The 27,592-nt window shown below is 35.0% G+C and overlaps 1 protein-coding gene across 1 annotated transcript in view; it reads right to left on the reverse strand.

Moving 5' to 3' along the window:
- LOC118275260 (protein doublesex) overlaps positions 1-27,592 on the reverse strand; it is a 185,670-nt gene that overhangs the window by 98,430 nt on the left and 59,648 nt on the right. Inside the window, 3 exon segments of the mRNA XM_035593145.2 lie at positions 14,910-14,993; positions 24,066-24,147; positions 27,104-27,247. Of these exon segments, the coding sequence (XP_035449038.2) occupies positions 14,910-14,993; positions 24,066-24,147; positions 27,104-27,247 (310 nt within the window).

Below are 27,592 nucleotides of genomic sequence, written 5' to 3' on the forward strand. Positions count from 1 at the left end.
TTTCATAACACAGTTCAAACACATATGGTCATGTTATCTTACTGCTTCAATTTAAGAGCAAAAATCAATACAACACTTACAAAATAAATAAAAAAATGTACTCCAAAACCGTACGCAGCCTCATCTTGATGATACGTTTTTCAAAATTATACATTAACTTAAACAAGTGAATGGTGGTACAAACAAACCGACGGAAGGTGAATTAAAAATATTCAGCGCCCAATAATCAAACTTTACGTGACTGCATTCAAAGTAAACGGGCAAGGAGTATAGAGAGTAAAGAGTACTAACTTGTGGGAGTTAAATTGAGAAAGTGTTTATTGTGTGCATTATTAATGTAATACATCATTATGTTGCTAATATATCAATCGATACATATTTTGAAAACATTAAATATTAACATTTGGTTAAACTGAAAGCTTAGTCAAATACAGTGAAAAACACTCGAACTATATCGGCGCATTCCAATAAACTACCGATCGGTAGTTTATTGGAATTATGAGTATTACGAGGTATGTCAATTAATGGCAAGGTATGGCTGTGGCAAGGCAAAGTATGAGACAAATGTCTAAATAGACGTAAAATGGAAGATGCGCTCTTTACTCTCTAATTAGTGACAGCTAATGTATTTTTTTTTTACGCAAAGAACACTGCACACGTGGCGCTCCTTGTTGCACATACTTCTACGTATCTAATCCATAGACTCCATTCCTCTATACTCCTTGACGTTTCCGAGATTTACAAAATGGCCGAATATGTTCCCATAAATTATTTCGGTACTTTTTATCTCAATGACGCCTACCGTTATTGAAAGGAAGGACGTTACACCAAGAAAATAAGTTCATAATTTATCACACTATAATCACACTTATATGTATGTATATTATAAATGTGAAACTTTGTTTGTTTGGATGTTTGTCCGTCAATCACGCTGAAACTACTGAACGGATTTTGAGGAAATTTTGTATACAGACAGGGTATGAGTTGAATTAGGTTATAGGATAATTTTTATACCACGAATACGCGGGCGAAGTCGATGGCAGAAGCTAGTTGTTAATTTAATTTCTCAAGATGCTCGAAGTGTAAGTATTTTTCTATCATATCACAGAATGTATCTTTAGCACGCTTTTTAAGCTAAGCTTTGAGCCTATGTAACCGTTTCCATGAAAATCATCCAATGGCCTTTCTCACCTTGGGCGAGGCGAGAAGGACCACAAGACACAAGACCACAAGACAAGACTTTCCATCATCGCACCACAAGACAATCGGCGAGGCGTCACCGTTTCATGGTGGATATCCCACTCAGCACGCTAAGCTTTGAACCTATGTAACCGTTTCCATGAAAATCATCCAATGGCCTCTCCCACCTTGTGTGAGGCGAGAAGGACTATCAAACTCTTACTGACTAAAAACCACCCCGTTCCTACTCCTGCTTTTCGAGCCGGAGCCCCGGTAAACCCTAGACAGTCCGCAGTAAACGTAAGTAAACTACTAGTAACTTTAAGTTATCATACAAAGCGACCACAACCCTGAAACTTTAAAGGTAGTGCCACATTTAATACAACTCCTTTGATATTACTACTCTAATTGGCAACGACAATACGAGTGTGTTTCTTTTTTTTTATTTAAATGGCGAAAACGTTCCTGTCATAAAGTTTTATAGATCTGACGTTTCATTGGCGGGAGATTCGCTTTGTTTACTGTCTTGAGTAATGCTGTCTTGTATTGTAGTGTAGTGTAGTGTGATTCTAATTAGAGTTGATTTTAGTTAAGTATATTTAGTATAGACGTGTATAAAAAATGTAAGTGTAAATAAAAATATACACAAATATAACTAGTAAACGTTTTATCTGTTTTAAATATTGCTTGCACGAACTTTAAATATTTTCTAACACAATAAAGCATATTGTGTATTCTTTTGTAGTTAAAAAATAAGGATTAGGATTCTTGAAAACCTCACACAAAGAGACCTCAGATTACACAAAGAGTTGATCCGTGCAGGAATCAAACCCGCGACACGTTGCACGGCAGCCAATTGCTCAGCCACCGCGTCAACTATGCAGTCAGTCGATACAAGAAAAAGAGGTTTATTATAGCAATACTAGATTCAAAGAAACACGTCCTAATTTCAAACCTAAACGACAATATAAAATTAGTATCAACGAGCATCAACTAAAGTAGCTCACAAGCGCACGACAGATAAACACATAAACCACAAAATGTAATTTCAGACACAAAACACAATAACATTGGTTCCCTTGTGACCCTGGGAAGACATAAACCCTTCAGACAGTAGGAGGAAAGGCAGAAACAAACGCGAAGTTTTCAATAGGCGCATCTGTCAGGATAAGATAAATTGCGTATTTCATACATAAGAGTTAACGTTGCCGCGGACATAACAACACATTTACCATAAACTAGTAGATCGTAAAACTGCACATATGTTTACCGGAGCGAGGTGCAGCGCCTTAAAAGCATTGGTAATATAACAAAACGTCTGAACCCAAATTGCCCATAAAAGTCCGACGGCGTTTTCTAACTAAAGCTATGAAACTGAAACGTCGGTGGAATTTACAATGGCCGACTTCGTCTACATTTAATGGTCATGACGTACACCTTACTTTAATTAAAGTGCCTCAACTTGAACGCGAACCGTTTGCTTTGCATCCATCCCGTGTGTTGGCTGAAAACGCTTCGATGTTGGTACTTCGTTGGTAGTGTCGAGTTTAATGGTTCGTGGAAATTCGATGGTGTTATGACACTTTTTTTTATAGTCTATCAAATGTAGGTAATACGTCTATCAGTGCTTAAAGGCTTCCAGGTGTTTCTTGAAGCAAGGTTGTTGGATACCGTGAATTAATCCTGCAACACTTCACTGTTTGCGCTTCTAAGAAAGACAGAGTAAAACTTACTGCCTATGAGATAAGACCTAGCTAAGCAATTAAACCTACTTAGAAAAGGACTTGACAGAAAATTGTAACTTTTGTAAATGAATGCAACGTCACGCTTTTATACCCGAAAGGGTAGGCAGAGGTGCACATTAGAACGTACACCCACTTTTCACCATTTGTGTTATAAGACTCCGTGCTACTACTCTTAAGAAATTTTCGAGAAACCGAAACTTGTAAATAAATTGCAAAACTTAAAATTAAATTACACATTTAAATGCGGTTATATAAATAATAAACAAACTTGTCGTGTCGTATACCTAGAATACTAGATCTGGATGCAGTAAGTCGGAGTCGGGAAGCAATATAATAGGTTCGCGTTACGATGTTCGTTGTAAAAACCTTATAACCGAATACTCCCATTTTTATAGCCAGGAATATATTTACGGGAATAGGTACGCTATACGCTTTCAGGAATTGCACGTAAATTCAGCTACTGCAGCATATTTCATTGGCTCCAACGTAACCAATCTTAGATATTGTTCATTTCGGACTTTTTATAACAAATAGAACAAAATAAGGGGAACCAAGCTAAAATGGATAAAGCCCCAAGTAATATCAAGAAGCGGATGAACTAATCTATATACCGAAAGACCTAGATATCCTTTCAGCTCTTCAATCCACGAGACGCAATAAAAATATGCGATGCTTCGCAAGAAACATAAAACTTGCAACGACAATGAATTCTTGAAAAAGATAATAGTGTTCTAGCGTCATCTCTTTTTAACTGCGTCAGTGGGAGCGGGACAAAAGACGGGGGACAATAAAAGTTTTGATAGGAACAGTAGAATCTGGATTCCGGCGTATCGGACTTACCTCGGTTTATAGCCGGCTGCCGTAGCCGGGTAGCCGGCAGCCTGTATCGTCTTAGTTTTATGGCCACGTTTTAAAAATTTTAGTGAATTTTATTGCATTATACCCTTTTATAGCGTAGGTCAGTTATGCCCCGCGATATCGCTACTAAATGCAAATATTGCTTGTTAATATTTTACGGGTTAATGTTAATGGTTTTGGTTTTTGGTGCCGTGGTGCAAGGCTTGTGTAAATATTGTAGGTAATTACTGTGTATTTTTCTATTTGTTTAATGCTCAGATTATTTTTGTTCAGTTTGTTTGTTTAAGAAAAAGTCAATTAATAGTAGTCAATATTTTTCTCTTCTAATAATATCTTCTGATTTATTTCGTTGTAGGATCTAAGACAGTCATTCATGTCCCTGGGACTTGCCATACTTCAATGTTCCGGTGTTTTCATGGTTGTATCTATTATAGATCCTGGCTTACAGGAGTTGCGGGGTATGGAGAGGTTTTGCCTCGCTTGTCCCATTAAAAAAAGGTGTCGATAAATGCTTCAAACCACTATTCTGTACATCTTATTTGGTTTCGTATAACAAATGAAGAATTTTCACATAAACAACTGAAAAACATTTTTCTTACCTAATAAATAGAACCTTAAACCACATCAACTTCTATAAAGTAAACCAACCCCTCTAGTTTAGACAGAGACTCCCTAAAACTACAATTTCGACAATAGAACCACACAGTTGATTGTTTTCCAAAACGTTGGTCTATTTGTGGTCGACACCCTCCTAAACTTGTAACCGCAGACACACCACACACAAAATGTTCCCAAAACTTCCCGACAAACAATTCCGAACCATACATGCACGTAACAAGGTTTTAATTGAGTTAGCTGACAGCGATTGCCGAAAAGTTACGAAAAGTTCCGAGGACGCCCGAAGGGAACCGCAATTTGTTCGTGTAAATGATTGCAAACAACTGTTGCTTGCAGTTGCAGTTGTTCAGTATCTAAACTGCTAAACAATTGACTAGTTTATTTGTCGTATGTAATTTTTAATTTAACTAAACCAGAAATGTTATTTTAAAGCTAAGTGTAGATAAAAACCCCATCTTTTTCGCAGCTGAGCAGCGTACTACCTAGCGGGTTTACCGGGGCTCCGGTTCGAAAAGCTGGAGTAGGAACGGGGTGGTTTTTAGTCAGTAAGAGTCTGACACTCCCTTTCGCCTCGTCCAAGGCGGGAGAAGACATTAGATGATTTTCCCCCCTCAAAAAAAAAGGTAGTTCGCAGCTCCGGAGATAAAAAGCTCTTAACGACCTTATGATGATTTCGTCTGCATAATGCCTTAAATTTCCAAAATGAGTCAATGTCAATGTACTTAAAAAGACATCAAATTAACGTCCAAATAATCAATTTGCTACTGACACACCGACACCCTTTTCAAAACGGTACACAGATGTATAAAGCATGGATGTGGCAATAAAATGTTTAAAATGCACATTTCAGAGACAACACTAATTCACACACACATTCACACGCATGTGATTGTGGTAGAAGAAAAAAGAAATTGATAGAAGTTAGGTTACTGAATAGTAATACATTGTCTGCCCTATAATCCCCGAAGGGGTAGCCAGAAGTGCACATTACGGTAACGACTGCCTCGTTGGTCGAGTGGTCGCAAGTACGACTGCTGGACAAGGGGTCTCGGATTCGATTCCCGGGTCGGACAAAGTATTACTGGACTTTTTCCGGATACTCGAAAATTTCTCAGCAGTAGCAAGGAGCCTGAAATTGTATTGCTCAGTATATAATAATAGGCTCACCCCCTATTACATGGCACTTATAAAACAAATGGTGAAAAGTGGGTGTACATAGCGTAATTTTTTAGTTAGCTTTGCATTTTAAGTCACTATCTATCATTAGCAAAGCGATACACTCTTCAATAGAAGCGACCAATATCTCTTCATCTCCAAATATCTCATCCAGTTTCCCCAAACCCAGGTACAAAGTCTGCAACATTAATGGACAGTTAGGGCAGACACGGCGGACGGCCCCAAATGAGATGGTCACGCGTGATTGAACTTTTAATTGTCCAGTTAAAACTATCCGATGCAGATCTGCTTTGTAATTACATTGTGGAGATTTGGGTTGGACGTGATAAGTAGAGAGTTTAGGTTTTAAGGGATTGATTAGGGGTTATTTAGGTTTTAATTATGAATATTGAAAGTTTTGACTTGCTAAGGGTGAAGAAGTCATACTTTTTTATGGAATAGGTGGCAAACGAGTCACCTAATGGTAAGCGATCAGCGCTGCCCATGGACACCCGCAACACCAGAGGAGTCACAGGTGGGTTGCCGGCCTTTCAAATACTTATGACTATTTCACCATTTCATCCATGCTGAAGTCTCATATTCATGAGCAGCATTCCAACTAGTCGATTTCGTCGTCAAATAATTACATGAGTAAGCCGAAAAAAACATTATAATTAATTTAGTATGTCTCTCGAAAGTTATAATATAAACAAGGATAGAAAATCCAACTATCAACTATTGGGCAGAAAGACCGTCAGGCATGATCTCCTCGCCTGGTCGAAAGATCCTCCTTTTCTTAGAGAACTTTACTCTCTGTTCCCTGAGCATCTAACTTTACAGTATGTTTTTCCATTTCTCTAAACAGAAACAACTAACTAAATGATATCGAGGCACTTATAGTACCAAATGTCGTAAAATGGTCACATAAAAACCTAACCCGGGATCACCAGCTCATCAAGAAATTGCAAGTACAAAAACCACCCTTAATAACCAGGGAATAAGGACGCTGTCAATCTTCTGGAGTTTATAGAAATTCTCAGAATACCTATATTCCTTCGCCTGTTGGCATAAAATTAGTCACACAGCAAAATAAGCAATGAAAATTGTTTAAGCTCTCGGCTATACACGATCTAGTCGTAAAATTTTATCTCCGTCACTTTCGCACTAACCCGATAATTGTTATGAGTGAGCGAGAGGTGTGTAGTCTGGCAACATTGTAACCAAATGTCGATACCGGAATAAGAGATGGCAATGTGCATTTTAATACGAATTATATGGTGGTGTTAGGGTTGCCAGTGTATCGTTAAAAATTCTAATTTAACGCTGAAGATCGCTTTTTATTTTGCGTTTTGACGATTCATAATTTTGTCCAAATGTATTTTTAAACGACTAAAGGATGTATTATTCATTTTAAGTTACTGTTGAATAGAGACACTCACACACAAGTTGGCGCACACATTAACAGCCTATAAGTGGTCACTGCTGACCAAAGGCCTCTTCTCACACGGAGAAGGTTTGAGCAATAATCATCACCCTTGATTAATGCTGGTATCACGATAATTTTCTTCACCGTTTGTCAGTGGTGTCTAAATAATCTTAGAAAGTACATATGACTCGGAAAATGTCACATTGGTACTTGCTGTTAGTAAGTTTCGAACCGCACTCTCATGCATGAGAAGCAGGCGTCTTAAACCTCCGGGCCACCACGACACCAGGTGGCCCTTCTAGCTAATTAGATCAGCCCAGTCCTTGCTGTCAATTAGGCCCTTAGCAAAGAAAAAGCGTCAGAATTTCGAGTTTTACTATAAATAGCTTAAAGGAATGAGGTTAACAGCATTTCTAGCAAGTTTTAAGTCGTAAGTATATGAGTAACTTTTAGTTTACAAAAAAAAAACAAATATGTATATACATACATTAACTAGTAGCCATCGCTTAATATAAACATGTAGACGATTTGGTGTTAACTGCAAGCATATATCATTGTTCAGTGATGAATAAATATTTCCTATAGACTTTAGAGGATGGAGAAAACTACACACTTGATTCACATAAATCAGTCGGTATGCCAATTTTTCTTAAGATCTGTTCAGCTCCCATACATACAAACACCATTCAAATTCTTTATAAGAAAGACTCTCAAATCTATTCACAAAAACCCCCATACAACAAATAAATGTATAAAAAATCTTGTACAGTAAGTAAGTAATCAGTCGTATTGGTGACAACCCCAGAACGGGGCAAGAGTATAAAATAATGGACAATTCGTACCATTCAATAATAAAATTGACTACATTAAGATATTTTGTTACAAACTTAAGATAAGAAACGTAATAATGTAATAAGTACGATATACCAGTCGTTTATGTTTTATACTAGCTTCTGCGAGTGGCTTCGCCCGCGTTCCCCGTAGAATAAAAAATATCCTATCTCTCAAGTCAGCTCATACCCTTTCTGTATACAGAGTTGCGAACTGCCTGGAGGGTTACCGGGCCTCCGGCTCTAAAAGCAGGAGTAGCAATGGGGTGGTTTCTAATCAGTAAGAGTCTGACACTCCCACTCACCTCGCCCAAGGCTGGAGAAGTCATTGGATGATTTTCTTCCCTCAATAAAAACCGACATTTGGTACATACTCATAACGTACATACATACAAACGTTCGTTAAGTCGAAACTACAGAAAACCACCTACCACGATCCTCATATACTTACTTATTTAGCTTCATAATTATAATTACCCACAATTAATATATATAAATTATTAAACATTTAACTTAAATGTTATTATTGACTTTAAAATTATATATAAAATGGGGATATCCTTCGATATTGCGAAAGGTTTAACAATAAAATAGTATATAATTAATGTTATTTTGAGAAATGATTACACGGTAAGCAGGTAACACGCGATTACTATCCGGTTCCCATAATTATAAGCAGCTTGAAGTAATAATATATGATTATTTTCTATAATATATTAATCATGTGTCGTAATGACCCGGTTAATGCTTAAATTTTATTAATAACTAGCCAACCTAGCAAACTTTGTACCGCCTCAATAATTTTTTCACATTGAAACCTTTCCTGAATATTAACGAATAATTTAAGGCCATAATTAGCCATATCGGTCGAGTAATTTTCGAGTTTTAGCGAGACTAACGAACAGAAATTCATTTTTATTTAAAAGAGAGAAGATTTCAGGTTAGATAAGCTTCTGACCGATTCCCGCACGGAGCAACTCTTTGTGTGATCTACAAAATGTTGTTCCGGGTCTGGGTGTCATGTGTATGTTTATTAACGCACCCATGATACAGGAGAAAATATATTATGGTGTAACGTTTTTTTAATAAAAAACAATTTGTCAAATTCTCCCTCTAGATTCTCTAGTAAGAAAATTGTCATAGGTTAAAGACTGATCGTTGGTCTTACAGTAGTAAATATATTATTAGAAATTGACACATGAGTGCAAGCTATGATGACCTGTAGATAGGTTACCAATAACCATTATTTACTAGACCATCTAGAAACTTTACCATGCCCTCATATAGAGAGCAGAGTGAATCGAGGGATGAAATAACAGACAAAAAAGTGCAATTTTACGCACTTATCAAATATTAAACTATATTTATATGAGACAGATCACGCAGATGACGTCTTTGCGATAATATTGCGACCTTAATCAAAAACAAATTAAGTTTATTAATTTAATGTTATCTTAAATTGATAACTTACATTAACAATTTCGAGAATGTGTAAAAATTATGTCTATTTCGTATTTATCTTATTGCCATTTCGTTTGCGCTTACACAAGGTAACACCTACTTTTCACCGGTTATGTTACAAGTCCCATATAAAAGAAAGTGAGGCTACTAGTGCCATATACTTATAGGGCAAAATTCCCTGTAACTAGCGATATTACAAAGACTGCTGTCTCAAAAACAAATATTTTAATCAACAAATCCACTCAAAACTTCTAATTACGCATAGGAATAAGACACAATTCTTATGAGGAGAAAATCATCCAATTACTTCTCCCGCCTTTGGCGAGGTGAGAGAGAGTCAGACTCTTACTGACTAAAAACCACCGTTCCTACTCCTGCTTTTCGAGCCGGAGCCCCGGTAACTCGCTAGGTAGTCCGCAGCTCCGGATCAGGCTGATGCCTGCCCTACTGGGTCCCATCTGTGGTGGTCTGATGGCTCTTTGAGGCGCAACAAGACACATAGATAATCATTATGTATGTTGTCGTATCCTAACCAGGTTTTATTTTAAAACTAATCTGCTAATGTAACATCTATATACCTATACATGAAAGCAATAAACGGTTTGAGTTTCGAGTTTTGACATCGACCTAATTTCTTCATGCATTTATTAACAAAACAAAATAACTCTTCAATGATCATAATACGAACAGAAAATTAAACTATGTATGTAAGTTTATCTCAGGTCACACATTAAAAACGTCAGATTATTAATATGTTATAAGTGCATTGATAAAGTAGACTACACGTGTCGCGGGGTCAGACTTTAATGTCAGGACTTGCAAATGACTGCACTATCAAAATACGTACACATAATACAGTATGGAGATCACTCATATGATTTAAATGAAACTACAAGTATTACTAGTCGACAGAAGTATAATACAACTAAATATTTCTACGAAAACAGAAAAATAAAAAATTTATATTTGCAAACAAAATAAATAATGAAATAACCAAGTATTAAATTCTGTGGGATCAGCTTCTTAATCACAAAAGATCTGTATTGTTGTAGTTTGTCTAGGAATGTTACAGATATGTAGCGCATCTGTTATAATGCTGTATTTGTAAGGACTGTTCAAATTAGCACAAAGAGAAAAATATTTTCATGATACGAATAACATTAAAGATTCAGAGTTACATAAATGCTTCCAGGTCAGTGTGAATTTTGCTTAACGAACCACCAAATAAAATTTAATTATTGTTTTGATGACACCATGTACCACCTAGCTTGTCGTTCTACGTGGAGAACTTTTGGAGAGGCCTTTGTTCAACAGTGGACGTCTTTCGGCTGATGATGATGATGTTAATGATGTAGCACCTCAATAAACATTTCTTTAATAAATGTCACGTTGTTACGCAAAGGTTCGCCATCTCTGTCGTAGAACATACTTCTAGATAGTTACACGACTTCCTTAACATTAATTAAGTCATGTACCCACTCATATTGTGAAAGTTTATGAATATACAACACTGATACTGCTAGTCGACTTATAAATAACTGTAAATATGTATTTTACTACACATTTATAAAATACTACCTACTTCCGCGTACTTTCACCCGCTCTGCTCGGCCCCTTTTGATCGTAGCGTGATGTTTTAAAAAGCCTTTAATTAGTTATTTAGTTTAGATTAGACAACACCAGTTTGTCCGAATGGGTTAACTATGTGGGTGATTAGTCAATTTCTTGTCAATGCGATTACTCTAACTAATCTTCTTTTTGCCCCTATCGTAAGATACGTGGAGTCATTAAAATATACCTAACTTATATTTCCATTCTCCCATTCCCAATTCGATTATAAGAGAACATCCGTTAATGAACATAATTACATTTGTTTACGATCAATCCGTCTTTCTTTTTTTATCATAAATGTATAATATATCTTACATATTTAAAATAAACACTCACTTTGCGATTAATATTCTAAAATAATCTACAAGACGGACATTCAAATAAAAATTAGTCATCTACCCTATTAGTGCCTATGTCATTTTATTCCCCTACTGCAAAGCTTCTAACTTTTCTCACAATGCAATATTGTAGCATAGACCAGACCTACCGCAGTTAAAAAAAAAGTTTTAGTTTTATTTATATTTCTAACGCATAGGGCCATAGGGGATACGGGTAATCTGTATTGCGGTTAAAAAACCAACCAACCAACGAATTATAATTCGCTGCAAAGTTGCTAGCCTGTTTCCTATTGGTCGTTGCGTACTACAAAATATTTATGACCGACGAAACGTAATTGAAAACGAACTTGTAAGTTTTAATGTGACGTAAGTCATTTTCCCGCGTAAACGTGTTGTTCAAACAGCCAGGAAAACACCGGTGTCCTCTCTCATGCTCCTCAATTATAGACTTTATTTCTATTAGTTAGAGACTATTATTATATGAACAAAGATGCGAACTTGATGTAGTTAGGTTAAAATGTTATTTGTCTATTACTTATGACTTAACGACATTTTGGAAAGAAGTTAATTTCGTTTTTTTTTAATGGCATTAATATAGTTGGCTGCTTATTTTACAACAAAAGTCAAACGAAATTGGTATAGCTGTTTTTCATATTAGAATCTATTTATCTATGTATAAATATAAATATTAATTGCTGTTCGTTAATCTCGCTAAATCTTGACAACGGCTGGACTGACTTGGCAAATTTTGGTCCGGAATTATTTGTGGATATCCAGAGAATCAGAAGAGTAAAAATGTTTGAGGCTTGTACGAAGTTTGTCGAGTCAGCTAGTCTGTTATAAAAATGTGATAGAAAAAATGGAATATTTTCATTTCTTAATTATTTAATTACGTATTTGACTAATAATAAACGCTAATCAGCAGAGTGAAAAAAACCGATGTAAATTTAGCAATAATTATCAAAACTATAAATGCATAAATAATACCTACACAGGTGCACTGAGTATACTACCATACATTAACAAAAATAGTCCCTACTTATAAAAATTATCTAAAACATACTTAAAGCTAACTTTAAGTACTAAATATTTTCATAATTATAATAACCATTAAAACATATTTACTTTACTATGCATAATATCATAACAGAACTAAAACGCACATTTCCACATTTCCTTTATTTGCATATGGCAATACTCAACAGCTTACCCAAGCTACCGAGTAAAACAATTTATCTACCAACACACAGCAAATTTTATAGATGGCAACTCACCGCTAACAAGTACTAAACAACAGATAGTATAACATAATTGCAAAACTTTTATTGTTATTTCTTAGTATTCAGAAATAAATACACATTCTGCCTACACGCAAACCATTGCCTCTCTTGGCCCCTTTTACAGCATACGTCATTAAGGAATTCCATTTTACATTTTTACAATCCATAATTGTAGATTATAAAAGTTTAAGCGGGTTATGGCGGGCTCCAGCGAGCAATGGCGGCCAGCAAATAGTTGCCAGTCTAATTTTCAAACGATATTTCATAAATATTATGTCCGTTCCTGTGTTGCCAGACGCTAATATCTTATTTTGTTTTACAATTTGTACCAATTATTTCACTTTAAAAGTAATTTAGGTGTTGTTAATGGTTTTATTTTATTGTTTTACTTCATATCTTTTTCTATAATTTATGAGAATGTTTTGCGTATGTTCTTTGTGTGTAACTACACTTCTTTTTACAACTATTGTGAGTTTATAAGGACTCTGTCTTACACGATAGGGACGTCCAAAAATGTATGATTATAATCTACATAACTGTTTGAAGAGAAAGAAACGCTTCGTCACCGAATGCGGGAATGCTGCTATGAGCCTTTAGTATGGCTTGAAACTAGTCGACTTCCTCGTCAAATTATTGCGTAAGTCAGCCGAAAACGTAATAATTAATTTAGTGTGTCTCACGAAAATTATAATAAAATTAATGAAGATGTTTATTTTTTCATAAACAGGAGGTTCTTTCGACTTAACTGAAATGTCCTTAATTTTTTCCCTAGGATTAGATTCCCTATCGAGATACTCCATGTATATTGTACAGCTACTAACAAAGAGTACTCATATACACAAATACCTAAGTTGCAAATAAAGTCATTGCACAATAAATATGAATCACAGCGCGTTAAAACGGAGATCGTAAAGAAATCGTCAAACTAATTGATATGAAAGATTAGTACCGCTGCTGACTATTTTAAACACATGACATAATACAGTGTACTGGAGAAAACTACTTACTAGTACATGTTAGTAGTCTAAGTCTAGTCTAGATTAATAAATAAAATTGTAGTATCTGTTTGTAATATTAAAATAACCGTTTTTCTACTACATGCATATAAATAGTATCTATGGTACGTACGATACATACACCAAAATAATATTTTTTACAATTTTTGTCTGTTTGTTTGTTCTGGCTAATCTCTGAAATGGCTGGACCGATTTTGACGGGACTTTTATTGGCAGGTAGCTGATGTACTAAGGAGTAACTTAGGGTACGTTTATTATAGATTTATTGATGAGAAGATTGTGGTTGCCGGCTTTTGGGAAGATTGGGAAGGGGAGTAATTTGGCCTACGGTCTGTGCCTACGGTAGTCCCAGTCACACGACGAAACACAACGCAAACGTTGTTTCACGTCAGTTTTCTGTGAGGCCGTGGTATCACTCCGGTCGAGCCGGCCCAACTTAAACGTAAAGCAAACTCTTACTAAAGGAACAAATATACTTAATAATATGTTCTCTTAGTAAGACCACCTTCAGCGCTAGAGGTTTTAAGATAATTTCATATCTAAATAGACATGAGAGTCAGTAATTATCATATCTACTCATTACAAATCGATTAATTGGGTTTAAACAAATTAGTGATGTTGGATAATCGATAAAATAGTTATCGATACTGCTGCTTCGTAAGTAGGTAGACAGATGTCGATGTTTTAGTTAAGTTTATAATAAGTGTTATAACGATCTAAAGAGCCAGTTAAAAAACAAAAGAAATATCATAAGTATCTGACAAAATAGTGTGGACAAAGTATAAATTTTATAGTCTCTATTACAACCGTATACAATTTAAAATGCTACAAAAAGAGAATTAACACGAATTCAGTAGGTAGCATTAAATTACACGTATGTTTTGTCCCAAAAAAAAAAATAACTCGATTATGCCTCCATAATAGGGTACAAATTAAACCTGTGAGTTTTAATGATCATAAAATAACGTAAAAACTTAGATAAAGACAAGAAATAGCATGCATTCCTCCGGTTTGTAAAAGCAATAAAAACATAAATAAATTCCGTCGCATCGCAAATTGTCTTATTTCATAAATAGCATTTTATTTTATGTGTACGTTGTAACATAAAATTCTACTTATGAATATGAGCAGTAAACAAGTACTTGGAACAAATAGATTGACACGCACACTAACGCTTTCCATTTGAACACAAAGAAGGCAAGACGGCAAACAAACGTCTCAGAAATGCAACGTAATACAAATCTATCGGCAACTAACATTTGTATACAATTGAAAAGCGTTTGTGCAATTCTTAAATAATAAAACAACTCAATAGACACTTTTAAAATAATTGAGATTCTATCATGTTGCAATGTCCATTGAATTGCTAATAACAATATCAAATAAACTCACCGACACGCCGGAGGTAGCCACAGTCAAGTCCGTTGTCGTTCGCAACACAGCATCGCACAGCAAGCGTCCACACAAAACACGGCACTTGTAAAACAAAGTATCATTCGCAAAATAACTTCATCGACGACGATAGTACACCACTTATATTATTAATTTCCGCCATTTTCCTACAAAAAAGAAAATAATTCTAAATAAAATATCGACACTAGCACAGCACCACGATGGCCGTTAAATTCGAATTTTTTGAATATGGAATGTCACTGAGGTTGCATTTCGAATTTCACCACCTTCGTCCGGTCACTGTAAAGTTGAAATCACGACTGGTTAGACTTTGTTAATACAGCTGATTCTGACTTAACCACTTTATCGTGTGCAACTATTTTGTTGTGTCACTTTGTGTGTGGAACGTGTAACGTGGAAACGAAACTCAAGTTGCAATGTAGCACAATGTATGGCTAAGAATTGTTGATTATGTTCGAGACGGTGACGGATGCCACCGTCGTGTTGTGACGTCATGGTTGCTGTTGTATGTTTTAAATGTAAATGAATGAAACATGTTTACCAACTTTTAACCTAAGAAGACAAAAATGACGACACATTTTCACTAATGAAATAACCCTAGTACATTTACAACGACATCGCTCAACCACTTACCTAAAATACTTACTCTTATACTACCCTCTCACTAAAATTACCATCTCCATATAAAACTACAAATACCCAACACAACAAATGAATTAATAACACGGTATTGCCAACCACTAATAAGTACATCGGTCACAAATATCGATAAAATTACAATGGTTCCGACATCTCTATAGATATATCGTGGAACGACGGAAATAAAGGAGTGTGGCCAGTAAGACAGCGGGAAAGTCTAATGGTAATTATAAATATTGAGCCATAATTTTAATATATTTGTGAAACTAACAGAAATTTTAATTATACAGATTGAATGGTTTTTTTTTTATGGAATAAGCCGTTAAAGGTAAGCAATCGCCCACCGCCCATGGACATCCGAAACACCAGGGGCCTCATACAACGTGCGTTGCCGGTCATTTTGGGGGCTCAGGAATTTAAGGGATGTTGATGGAATACGGTAATTGGGAAGCTGCGTAAAGCGATGGGTAATTGGGCCTCCGGTAACCTTACTCACTACAACGAAATAACAAATACGCAAGCGTTGTTTCACGTCGGAATTTCATGTGATTAACACGTGGTATCATGTCATACGGCTATGGATGGTACTGGTGAGCAGAAAGAAATATTTATTTTAAAACAAAGAAAATAATTATTTCTTTAATTCGATTTGATGTTCAAGACAGTTTTCACGCGATCAAACAAAAGACATTGTCAGTAGGTGCTGAAGATCGTAAAAAGATATAATTAGCATCTGAATTATTAACGAACTCATTTAGTACATGGATTTATGTTTTTTTCTTCAACATCTTACGAGTTAATCGTCTATACTGCGTATAAATATTTTAAAGCTAAACGTAAAATGACTTTACCAACTTTATGACCCGTTATTTGGTGCGGATATTAATTTTAATCACACTTTTTTTTCATAATTATCCGATTCATATAAGTTGACTTCTCAATGTATGTCAAAATGTATGATATCCGATATTGAAAAAAAAAGAACAGTAAAATTAATGTTCTTGATTTTACCTAACTCTCGAACTATTTTCTACCTTAACTAGGTAGGCACCATTTAAACAGAAATGATTTTAATTTGAAAGAGCACCAGCCAAAAAAAGCCCAGTAATACTTTATCCGACCCGGGAATCGAATCCGAGACCACTTGTCCGGCAGTCGCACTTGCAACCACACAAACAACGAGGCAGTTGAGCCGCTTCAAAATTTATTTGCAAGATTCCACTTCTCTCACACATTACAAATAAACGCTTGTAATATTACATCGTGTTTAGTGGCCACACATAAAATACATCTTTGTCCCAATTCATTAAAAACTCCAGACACAAATGGCCAGGTAATTACAATTTTATACAATTAAAAACAATTGAATGATATTCTTAGGTTTTACATCGGTTTCTATTATTTTTTTTATAATAATAAATTGATAATTCGAAGGTTTTGACTTTGGACTTATTATTAGAGCGGTTTTTTTAATAATAATGGTACTATTGTGTTTATTTTTAGTTTATAACAATTAGTTACCATCTGTTGGTGAGGTAACTTTGTTTAGGCATTGATGTTCACATTTGTATTACTTTTTAATTTAACTTTTGCAATTAATTAAGTACCTATGTAGTTATTATACGTAGTAATTATTGTTTTTTTTACTGAGTCGTTGTCCAAGTGTGATCCCGCGTATGTAATCAATGTGAGCCTCTAGCATGGCTTGTGAGTTCCTCGTCAAACTAATGTGAGTAAGTCGATAACATAATAATTTATTTCGTAATCACAGATTTCGGCGTCGGTTTTAATGGTGTTTCGATAATTTCTCAGTAACAGCACGGAGTCTGGTATTTGTGCCTGGTGTCCGAGACCAATTGCTCTAGTCTAGTCAAACTCATCATCTCTAAATGGACTAAATTCTTTGAAAAGAGAAATTAAACGAGCAATCTTAATAATGTTGGCTATCGTCCAATCGTGATGAAGACGTCTAACAAAATGTCTGCGCCGACGCATCGTTATGCCTTTCTGGGAAATATCGTAAAACTCTTGCGCATGTCACATGTAGGTATCTGGCTGGCATTAGAATGTACAGAACAGACAAGGAACGTTATAGGATTTTCAACTTTAATATTTAGTCTTTTGAGTCGAAAATCACTTGAAATATATCTAATGCGACTCGATTTCAATAATATTTCAATATAAGGAAATGACTGTCTAGACGACAAGTCGTAGGGTTTCAAATCCTAAGTTGAACTCCCAGGTCGGTCAAAGTAAAATAATGAATGGTAATGGAAAACATACGAAGTTTTTAATTTTATTCAGGACAAGTTAGGTCAGGTGTTATATTATTCGATGTATGTTAGTATTGAAAAAAAAAACAACGTCTTGTTTAGGCAGAGGCGATATTACGGCACGTAATACCGGTATTCAAGTACACCCACATTGGCTACCATTTGTGTTATAAGTCCCATGTGGTGGGGTGGGCCTATTGATATACCGGGCACATTTCCAGACTCCGTGAAAACTGTGACGTACCTAATATTGCTTTAAACTAAAAACGGGTCAATAATTAAATTATGTTATTGGCTTACTAACGTAACTGTTTCACAAGGAACTCAACTAGTTTCAAGCCATGCTAGAGGCTCATATTGCATATTGGAATGCTACTCATAGGTTAAGTGGGTTATGTGGTAAAAAAGAACAAATAAAACCTTTAACAAAGCAACAAACAAACCCTTGATTGGTTTACGAAAGACAGGCCTTACAAAATGACTACAGGTACAAATACCAGATACACAATCAAGCTACATAAACCACTATTAACTGACCCTTGAGTATGCGAAAAGATGATACAAAGCGAGACCAAGATATACTGGTTTTGGTATATACCAAAGTATCATTTGAAATAGCACTTATCCTAAGGGCATTTGTCGGGCTGGATTGTAGTTTGTTAGTTTTGTACTGTAGGACATTAAAACAATGATTACACCTAATTTAGCTTTCTAGACAAATTACAGTTTCATTGTTCCTTGAGCAAATAGAGGTTTTGTTTATTTACTTATCACTAGTTACTTTGTAAATGTAGGTCTAATACGAAACGCCTAGGAGACTAGTACTAAAATCTAGTAAAATTTATGACTGCCAATAGAAAACTGTTGAAGGCAAATCGTTTGCTAATTAAACGTCGGTAACCCCCATGGTGTTAAAGGTGTTAAAAAACAATAAAAAACACAGACAGAGGCGGTTTAAACCTAGAAAATGTCTTAGGCAAGCTCTTCATAGGCATTTCTAATATTTTGGTCATAATTATGCGTCTCACGACAACACGCCTCGGTGTCTCTCTGTAACCTAGCGCCCTATTTTTTTTTTTTTTTTTTAAGGTGGGAAAGTCATCCTTTGACTTCTCCCGCCTTGGGTGAGGCGAGAGGGAGGTGTCAGACTCTTACTGACTAAAAACCACCCCTTTTCTTCTCCTGCTTTGAGCCGGAGCCCCGGTAACCTTTTACGTTATCCGCAGCTTCGGAATTACCTAGCGCCCTAGGCACTTGTCTAGGTATGCCTGACATAGGTACATGAGACTATGATGTTCCCATATTCTATTCATATCCTACCTTCCTTCATCAGTCTTATTTTAAAATATACCAACAAGCAACCATGACACTTAACCGTAAACTAATAAGGTACAAAATTGCAACTTCAATTTCATTCGAGTTCTAATGAGTACCTATTTCGAAAAACAAACGAAGTTCGCGTTCCATTGCGCAGTAACTATGATTTAATTAAAGCTGTCAATAATATCTTTGAACAAAACCAGCAATGGAATATAACAACGTCATATTTTCGATGTGATGTCAGTGTTTTGTTTTTATTTGTTTTGTGTTTGTATGGAGTATTCTGGTTTACGAATAAAATGGAGATATGAGATCTTATGTATGGGCAACCTTGAAATATTATTATATTTGTTAAATTACTAAAGCTTTTTTCAAAATTGGCAATATATTTATGCATCTATCAATCTATTCCAATGTTAGTTTTGGCATGTATTTTTATTACCTAGTAGTATCTGCCAGCGGCTTCAGCCGCGTTCCAAATTTCATTTATCTATCCTATCTACCCCTGTTCCAAATTTCATCTCGATCCTTTCAACCATTTTCACGTGCGTAACAAACAATCATACAAAATTTCGCATTTTTAATATTAGTGGGATAATAATTTTGATCCATGCCAAAAATAACCAAACCTTATAATTATGTATCCAATAATATAAATGCGAAGCTTTTTTGTTTGTTTGACTTTCCTGTGCATGGAAATAGGGGCTAAAGAGATATGTGTATGCCTAGAATACTTTTTTCCGTTTTAACACTCACATAAAGTAAGTACTACAATTTATCGATAAAGTGGAGATGTACAGTGCCCTCCAAAAGTTAGTTGAAATTAGTTCACCTTATCAATGATGTTATATATTTTCCAAAATACGCAGTTTCTATGAATGAACTGTTTACTATTTATGTTTGGATACACTATTCTAATACGTACAGTAGGGAATTCCCCGAAATTCATTTTGATTTCTTTCAAAATCTATGTTTATGTGTGCACTACTTGAATTGAGCGCGTCAAAAGTCAGTTGAAATAGCAAACTTTAAACGATATCCGATACTCCCGTGGTTTTAAATTCTTTTATTATTATTGTTAAGGCAGTGTGCGTAGTTTAAATTTAATAATAAGATATTGTAAGGTGATTTGACTGTTTTTGAATTAATAATGGCTCCGAGGCGAAAATTAACTGTCGAAGAAAGAATAAAGATTGTGTATGAATACGAAAAAATTAAAAACTTTAGTGCCGTGGGAAAATTATTTAAAGTAAGTCCAGAAGGTGTCCGAAAAATAATAAAGAAAAGTTTAGAATGTCCTAGTCTTGCAGATAGGCCACGGTCGGGGCGTCCTAGGGCTACTACTTCTGTTGATGATCGACTAATAGTGCGGCAGTGTAAAATTAATCCCAAGATTGTGGTACGAGAGATCAAAGATCAGTTACAGGAAGCAGGGACCTCGGTTTCTGAAACTACTATCAGGCGACGCCTGCATGATGCTAATTTACGAGGTCACATTGCCAGAAAGAAACCTCTTTTAACATCGATGCATAAAAAGCGAAGGTTGGAGTTCGCCCGCAAGTATTCGGATAAACCAATAGAATTTTGGAAGAGAGTAGTCTTTAGCGATGAATCGAAGTTCGAACTATTTGGAAATCGCCGTCGGCAAACTGTATGGCGCACAAGCAATGATAACTCTTACGACGACAAATACTTGCAGCCCACTGTGAAACACGGCGGTGGGAGTGTGATGGTTTGGGGGTGTTTTTCTTGGCATGGTGTGGGCCGACTGCAAGTAATTGAAGGCAAGATGACAGCACAGGTCTATTGTAATATTCTCCGTGACAATTTAAAACAATCTGCTGAAACAATGGGGTTAGGTCGGATTTTCAAGTTCCAACAAGACAACGATCCGAAGCATACAGTAAGGATAACTAAACAATATTTTGAAGATAACGAAGTGGATTTACTGGAATGGCCTTCGATGTCACCCGACCTTAACCCCATTGAACATTTATGGGATGAATTAGACCGCAGGATCCCTGTTTCCATAAGACGCAACAGGAATTTGTTTAAAAATAAAATTCTTGAAACATGGTCGATTATACCGGTAGAAACATTACAGAATCTTGTAGAATCAATGCCTAGACGCCTTAAAGCAGTTCTACAGAATAACGGCGGTCATACAAAATATTAAAAGTTAAAATATTCGCAAAGACACAAGCCTTAAAAAAATTTTCCAACAATTTCAACTAACTTTTGGTAACGTGATTTCATTGTTAATCCACATAAATTATAATTATAAAATTTGTTATGTTTCTCTTACTGACAGAAATATTCTAAATTGATTATATTTTAATAAATAATTCTTGAAGCCACGATTTTATTTGGTTTTATTATAATTTCCTCACATTTACTACATTATTGATCATTTCAACTAACTTTTGGAGGGCACTGTAGGTACCTCGTAATGTAATGTCAAAATAGGACAATAAATGGGTTAAATATAAAACTATAACAACTTCACTTTATACTTAATGATACTACTTTTGATAGCATCATTAAAACACTCAAAAAGGCGCTAAAGATGTAATTAAACAATTAATTTTAACTCGACATTTAAAATAATCTTATCGACTGAAACGAACTGTTAGTACGACAAATTAAATGAACTAACTTGTAATAATAAAATTGTGAAATAAAACCATTTTATACGTAAACCAGACTACGGATAGCAATTGTGAATTCAGTTGCATCGTCACACATTATTGTGAAACGCATTTCTTATAGGATAAGCCGGTAAACTAGCAGACGGATCACCTTATAGTAAGTAAGCGACCCGACGATGGACACCCAAACACCAGAGGCGTTACAAGGGCAGTGCAGGGCTTTTGGAGGTCAGGGATTTGATGATTGTTGAGGATTCGGGGATAATTGGGCACTCACACAACGAAACACAACGCAAGCGTTGTTTCACGTCGGTTTTCTGTGAAGCCGTGGTATCACTCCGGTCGAGTTGGCCCATTACTGCCGAAGCATGGCTCTCCCACACTTTAATAATATTGTATTTAAAATAACGGTGAAGCCGTAAGTAGACATAAGTCTGATTGTAAACATGTCCAATTAGCGTGTATGTCATTTTATGACTTATGCACATCTGTTTAAGGTATAATTTATCGCGTAACAGAACGATATATTTGGTTGAGATGTCGTTAATCAACACAACATACGAAATATGCATATATTTTGATATATTACTCTTTACGAATGTCATTGCTAAATGCCTGAGGCTAAACCCGTAAAGGAATCAATTTAAAAATTGTTTTTAAAACATTTCTTAGTACAGAATTCGGACATCGACTTTTAATGTCCAAAAAGGAGACAAGTACCGTTGCATTTTTTTGCGTTAATAAGTCTGCGTTTGACCACCAACCCGCTTTCTGCCAGAACGGCAAAGCGAAGATGTGGCCGAAGATGGAGCACACAGACTTAGAAAGTACCTATTCACTCTAACCTTGAAAAGACCCGGGCCGTATATCTCAGGAAAAATAGAATGTTTCATTATTATAAACTATTAAAGTACTGCAGCACAAAATATTGAAATTGTAGCAACAATTTATGTTCATAACTATCTAAAGCTCACATTATCCCAATGAATCCCAGGATAATAATATTAACTCTGCTCTCACGACGACTATTAAGCATTCAGATACTCGTACATTTTAAACGTTATAGAACAAATCACGCTTATATTTAAATCTGTAACGATCTTCATTTGTCAGCAGTGGTGTAGGGAGACTTAGCAGGGCCCCGTATAAAATTTTGTTTAGGGCCCCACTTTTTTTATCTAATGTCTTTTCCCACCCTGTTTCTCATGCCTCAAGGAGGAGACTTACCGGTGCTATAACAGCGAGCTCATATTTGGGGGCTCTTATTATGACGTTAATTTTCCTAATGTTGCCTGCCAACTTTTGAACGCATGCTTTACGCAGAAAAAAAGAAATAAATTATTTATATTTGGAGCTTTGTAATATATGTATATGAAATAAAAAATTGGGAAGTTTTAGTACCCCGTAGCCCGAGGACCCGTATAATTAATACGGCTCTGTTTGTCAGCTAATACGACACTTTTACAGAGAAGCTGTTATTAGTCCCTAATATTATTATTATATTATATTATAATAATATATTAAACCAATAACTGTTAAAGTTATTTAGTTCGTTTAACCTAATGTACGAAAGGAATGAACAACACTAGTTGTTTTAATTATCTACTAATAGCAGACGGAATCTTTTTTACTTTACTGTCTTGGGTTTTTGATCGGTGGGATTTTTTTTGGTATTGCTAACCTAATATGTAACCTATTTTATTTTTTCTTTTTTGGCAAGACAAATTAGAATACTCAGTAGATTGCTTTTTCTTAGTGTGAGAAGATCGTTCCCCAAAATAGGCAATCTTGTTTTAACTGGTTCTGTATTATGTTATTGTGATCGTATGTAAGTATCTAATGGTTGTGTGCAATGAGTCATGTCTTGTGTAGGTAGATAGTTTGTGTAACTGTAAAGTGTTGTGTTATTTTGCGTAAACGACGATGTGCTGTGAAATATGTCGTATGTAACAAACTTCATTCTTGTCAAAATTAAAATAGATGTCACATTCCAAAACATTTTAAATAGCGTTCTTTCAAATACTTATTTATAGAACTGATTGTCTGGCCAAAAAGAAACTATTATACTATTTTTAAATTAAAAAAAAAACAACACGAAAAAATTTTGTCGCTGGCCGAAAAGAAATGATTTGAATTTTAAAAAAGGAACCAGAATGAAGTTTGTCACAGCCCACTACACCTGTCACTGTCAAAGTGTTAGCACAGTTTCAGTGTTGTTGGTGGTAAAAACTATTTATTACTATTAATGTCCGTACTGGCGTGTCGAGTTCCTCAGCTCTAACCCGTCGAACACGTTCAGATTGTTCTTCCGCGCGTATTCGTTGATTATCATCTTTCCTGAGAACAAACAATGCGCAAATTGGACAATCGCTTGGCGGGAGAAAAAAAAAACTGCATTAAACCATAGACAAGGCGGGAGAGACATTGAATCATTTTCTCCCTCAAAAAAAAAATCATAGACAAATTCAAGATGGCTGAAAAGGTTCGGTTGTGACATCTGTCAAATATAGGTATCTTGAAATTAGAACACGATGTGTTTTCTGTTTAGCTTTATTTATATCAAAGTATGACTATTAAAATGCAGTTTTTTATACAAGATTTTAAAAGAAACCTTTTGTTGGGGCAATGACAATAAAAAATTTTCACATTTCATATTTTCGTACAGTAATGACAATAATTAAGACAGACGATTCCAAGTAAATAATTAATTAAATATACTTATTTAAATTCATATTAACTAATTGACTCAGATCGAAATTTAACGAAAATTTATGTTTTACAAAAAACACAACAAAAGGTTTCCAATACACACATATTCGCATTGCGAAAAAAAAAGCTGTCAAGTCAATAAGAAGTTATTCAACCATTATATTGATTTGTCCACTTTTAACTGTTAATACAACACCTTTATAAAGTTAATTTAATATTAATCTAGTTACTTATATTTTTTATTCGTTTCAAATATTAATTTAGTAGATTATTATGAAAACATTATGTTAACAGACTGAAGACCAAAACGAAATGAACGAACGACTAGGTTAAGTAACCATTAAATGACTCTGAGTACGGCGGTTAACAAATGTGCTGACTGTACCTACATGTCATTAAATATGTGAACATAGTTTTAAGTATTGAAAAAATAAAATAAAATTATTAAGGTGTTGTCTTAACATGAATTTATTAGCCAAGTTTACTAGCACTTTTAAATAAAAATACTAATAAACCCTTTTACACTAAAATAGGAACACAGTAGCCAAGAATTATTCTTTTGTCCTGGTACAAAATTCTTCAACGAAATTGCATCGATACATGTCATACGAATACGAAACGAATCTACATAAATATTGTACCTATCTCTTTTTATTTCTACTATTCAGAAAGTTAATTTAAAATTTATTCATATACGAATAATTTATGTTTTTAGGCCATTGAAATACGCAATAAATTATACACAAGTTGATAATTGAGAGAGGTAACGAAATAAATACAAAAATATTGTATTTAAATGAAATATTTATATGTAAAACGAGGTTTAATTTCACCGTGTATGATTTGTAGAGTAATAACTCATGTTAACAAATATTATAAATAGAAATATTAAAAATAAATATGCAACTACATGTCTTCTGTCACTTCTGTATTGCGACAGGAGCGGCCATTTTGTTTTTAAAAACAAAAGCATTTATATGTAAAACCTTGTGTAGGTACGAAAATAATAATTTATTTTTAACTTCTATATTCACACTTGTATTCTAGTGTAGTTTTATTTCATGTTCAAAACTTGTCTATCAAACAAAGTCAATGGTTTTACTTAACCACGTTAGTTTTTAACAAAATACTAAATTGATGTCAACAAATAATAAAGAAACTTACTAGAATAATAAATACGATTACTTCGAATTTTAAAACGTCTTAACGATCTTAACTTGCCAAATTATTAATAGTGCCAAAAGTTTAAATCCTATCACCGAAAACTGTATATATTCATGTATATTTCACAATATTCTAGCCATTTAAAACAAATCAAACATTCCATTTATCTCAACTATTTAACCTATTATTATTCAACTTGTCTGTCAACAACACAAATATAAAATACATATAAATCATGATTACATATCTACCTACCACAACAAGGATAGTTAACGAAAATATGGCCAGAGAATAACAACACCCAGGTACAACTTACTTGTATCGTAAATCATATCTTTTTATACAAGGAACATTAAAAAAAGGTTTGTGAACCCCGACATGTACACAGGACAAAAGAAGAATAGAGACGCTAGCGAGTTACATTGGAAATAGATTATTTTTTTATTTGGAAAATTTTATAGCATGATTTTTCATGATTAGTATAAGATAGCACATAAAGATACACAATTGTCTTAAGTTTTTTCATCTTATCATAAAAGATAAAATTATAAATTTGTAACCTTACAATGAGGTTGCTTTACGTTTAAAAACGGGAGCGCGTTCGGCGAGGTTCGGCGCTCTGATTGGCAAGTTCGAATAAACCAACAAATTGGCCAAAGCGCCGAACGCGCTCTCGTTTTGATTACTTTAAACGTTAAGCAAACTCGTACTAAGGGTACTGTTACCGGTCGAAACAAGCCTAAAATCTTTGTTTTAAGATCCATTTTTGACATCACTCGAATGGAGTCTATCAAAAAACCGAGACCGATCCAAAGATTTGGAACTAAAATTAAATTATTATTAAATTCAGTCATGATTACTATTAAGGTTACTTTATGAGCAGGCGTCTATTTCCAATGCAACTCCCGGCTGTGGCTAAATAAAGGCTGGTTCGTGCGAGACTGCAGGGAGCCCTACAACTGGGCTGAGCAGCGTTCCAGTCACGTATGGAAATAACAATGGCCGCTCATATAACACTGTTACATCCGCACTCGAAGTACGAAAGACATTTAGGCGTCTCACCTACAATGTAGCACGAACAACTAATTTGTACGAGCGCTAAAAAGCTTTCTAGAACGATTTCATGATGGTTAGCTATTCACTTTTTGTAATTACCGGATTAATTGAGATTTCAGTTTTTCTGTCATTCTCTTTATCGGCATTAATTTGCTGTTAACAACACAAAAACAGTGAACATAAAACATAATACATAGTTGCAAATTACGATACGAGTTGAATTAAACAACTCTTTTCACAAATACCTCAATGAAAAATCTTTTTAGCGCTCAATTCAACTCTATATAACTACAGCGAACAATCGCTATGCAAATAAATAACAGAAGGACAATTGCAATTGGCATTTGAACGAATAAAGGCCTACCTTCGTCTATTTTCCGTGATGCCTCGTCCACGTCACTGCCTGCGTAATTCAGGATGACCAGGACCAGAGGCATCATCTCCCAGGAGTAGTGGAACTTCTCTAGCAGCTTGTTACAGTTATCCACTAAGTTTTCTAAGGAAACCGCTGTGGAAGAAAAAAAAATAGGTTTAGTGTTTAGCAAAACTTTTCAAAATCTGGGTGTCATGTGCATGTGAACTTGTATGTTTGTAAACGCACCCACGACACAGGAGAAAGTCCTAGTGTGGGGCAACGTTTGAAAAAAATATCGTCATCGTTGTGACAGCAGAGAGCCCAAGAAGGACTAAGGAATCAGTGTTCTCTGATAAAACTATCTTTATAGACCATGATCCCTAACAAGAATAGAAAAGCCTTTTTTTTAGAGGAGGCTCATAGCAAGGCAATGGATTTCTATCGACTATTAATGAGTGCTTTCAGTTCTTAATAAAGTCGCTAATATGACTTTAAATG

Source organism: Spodoptera frugiperda, chromosome 8 (assembly GCF_023101765.2).
Source record: "Spodoptera frugiperda isolate SF20-4 chromosome 8, AGI-APGP_CSIRO_Sfru_2.0, whole genome shotgun sequence".
Taxonomy (NCBI): Eukaryota; Metazoa; Arthropoda; class Insecta; order Lepidoptera; family Noctuidae; genus Spodoptera; species Spodoptera frugiperda.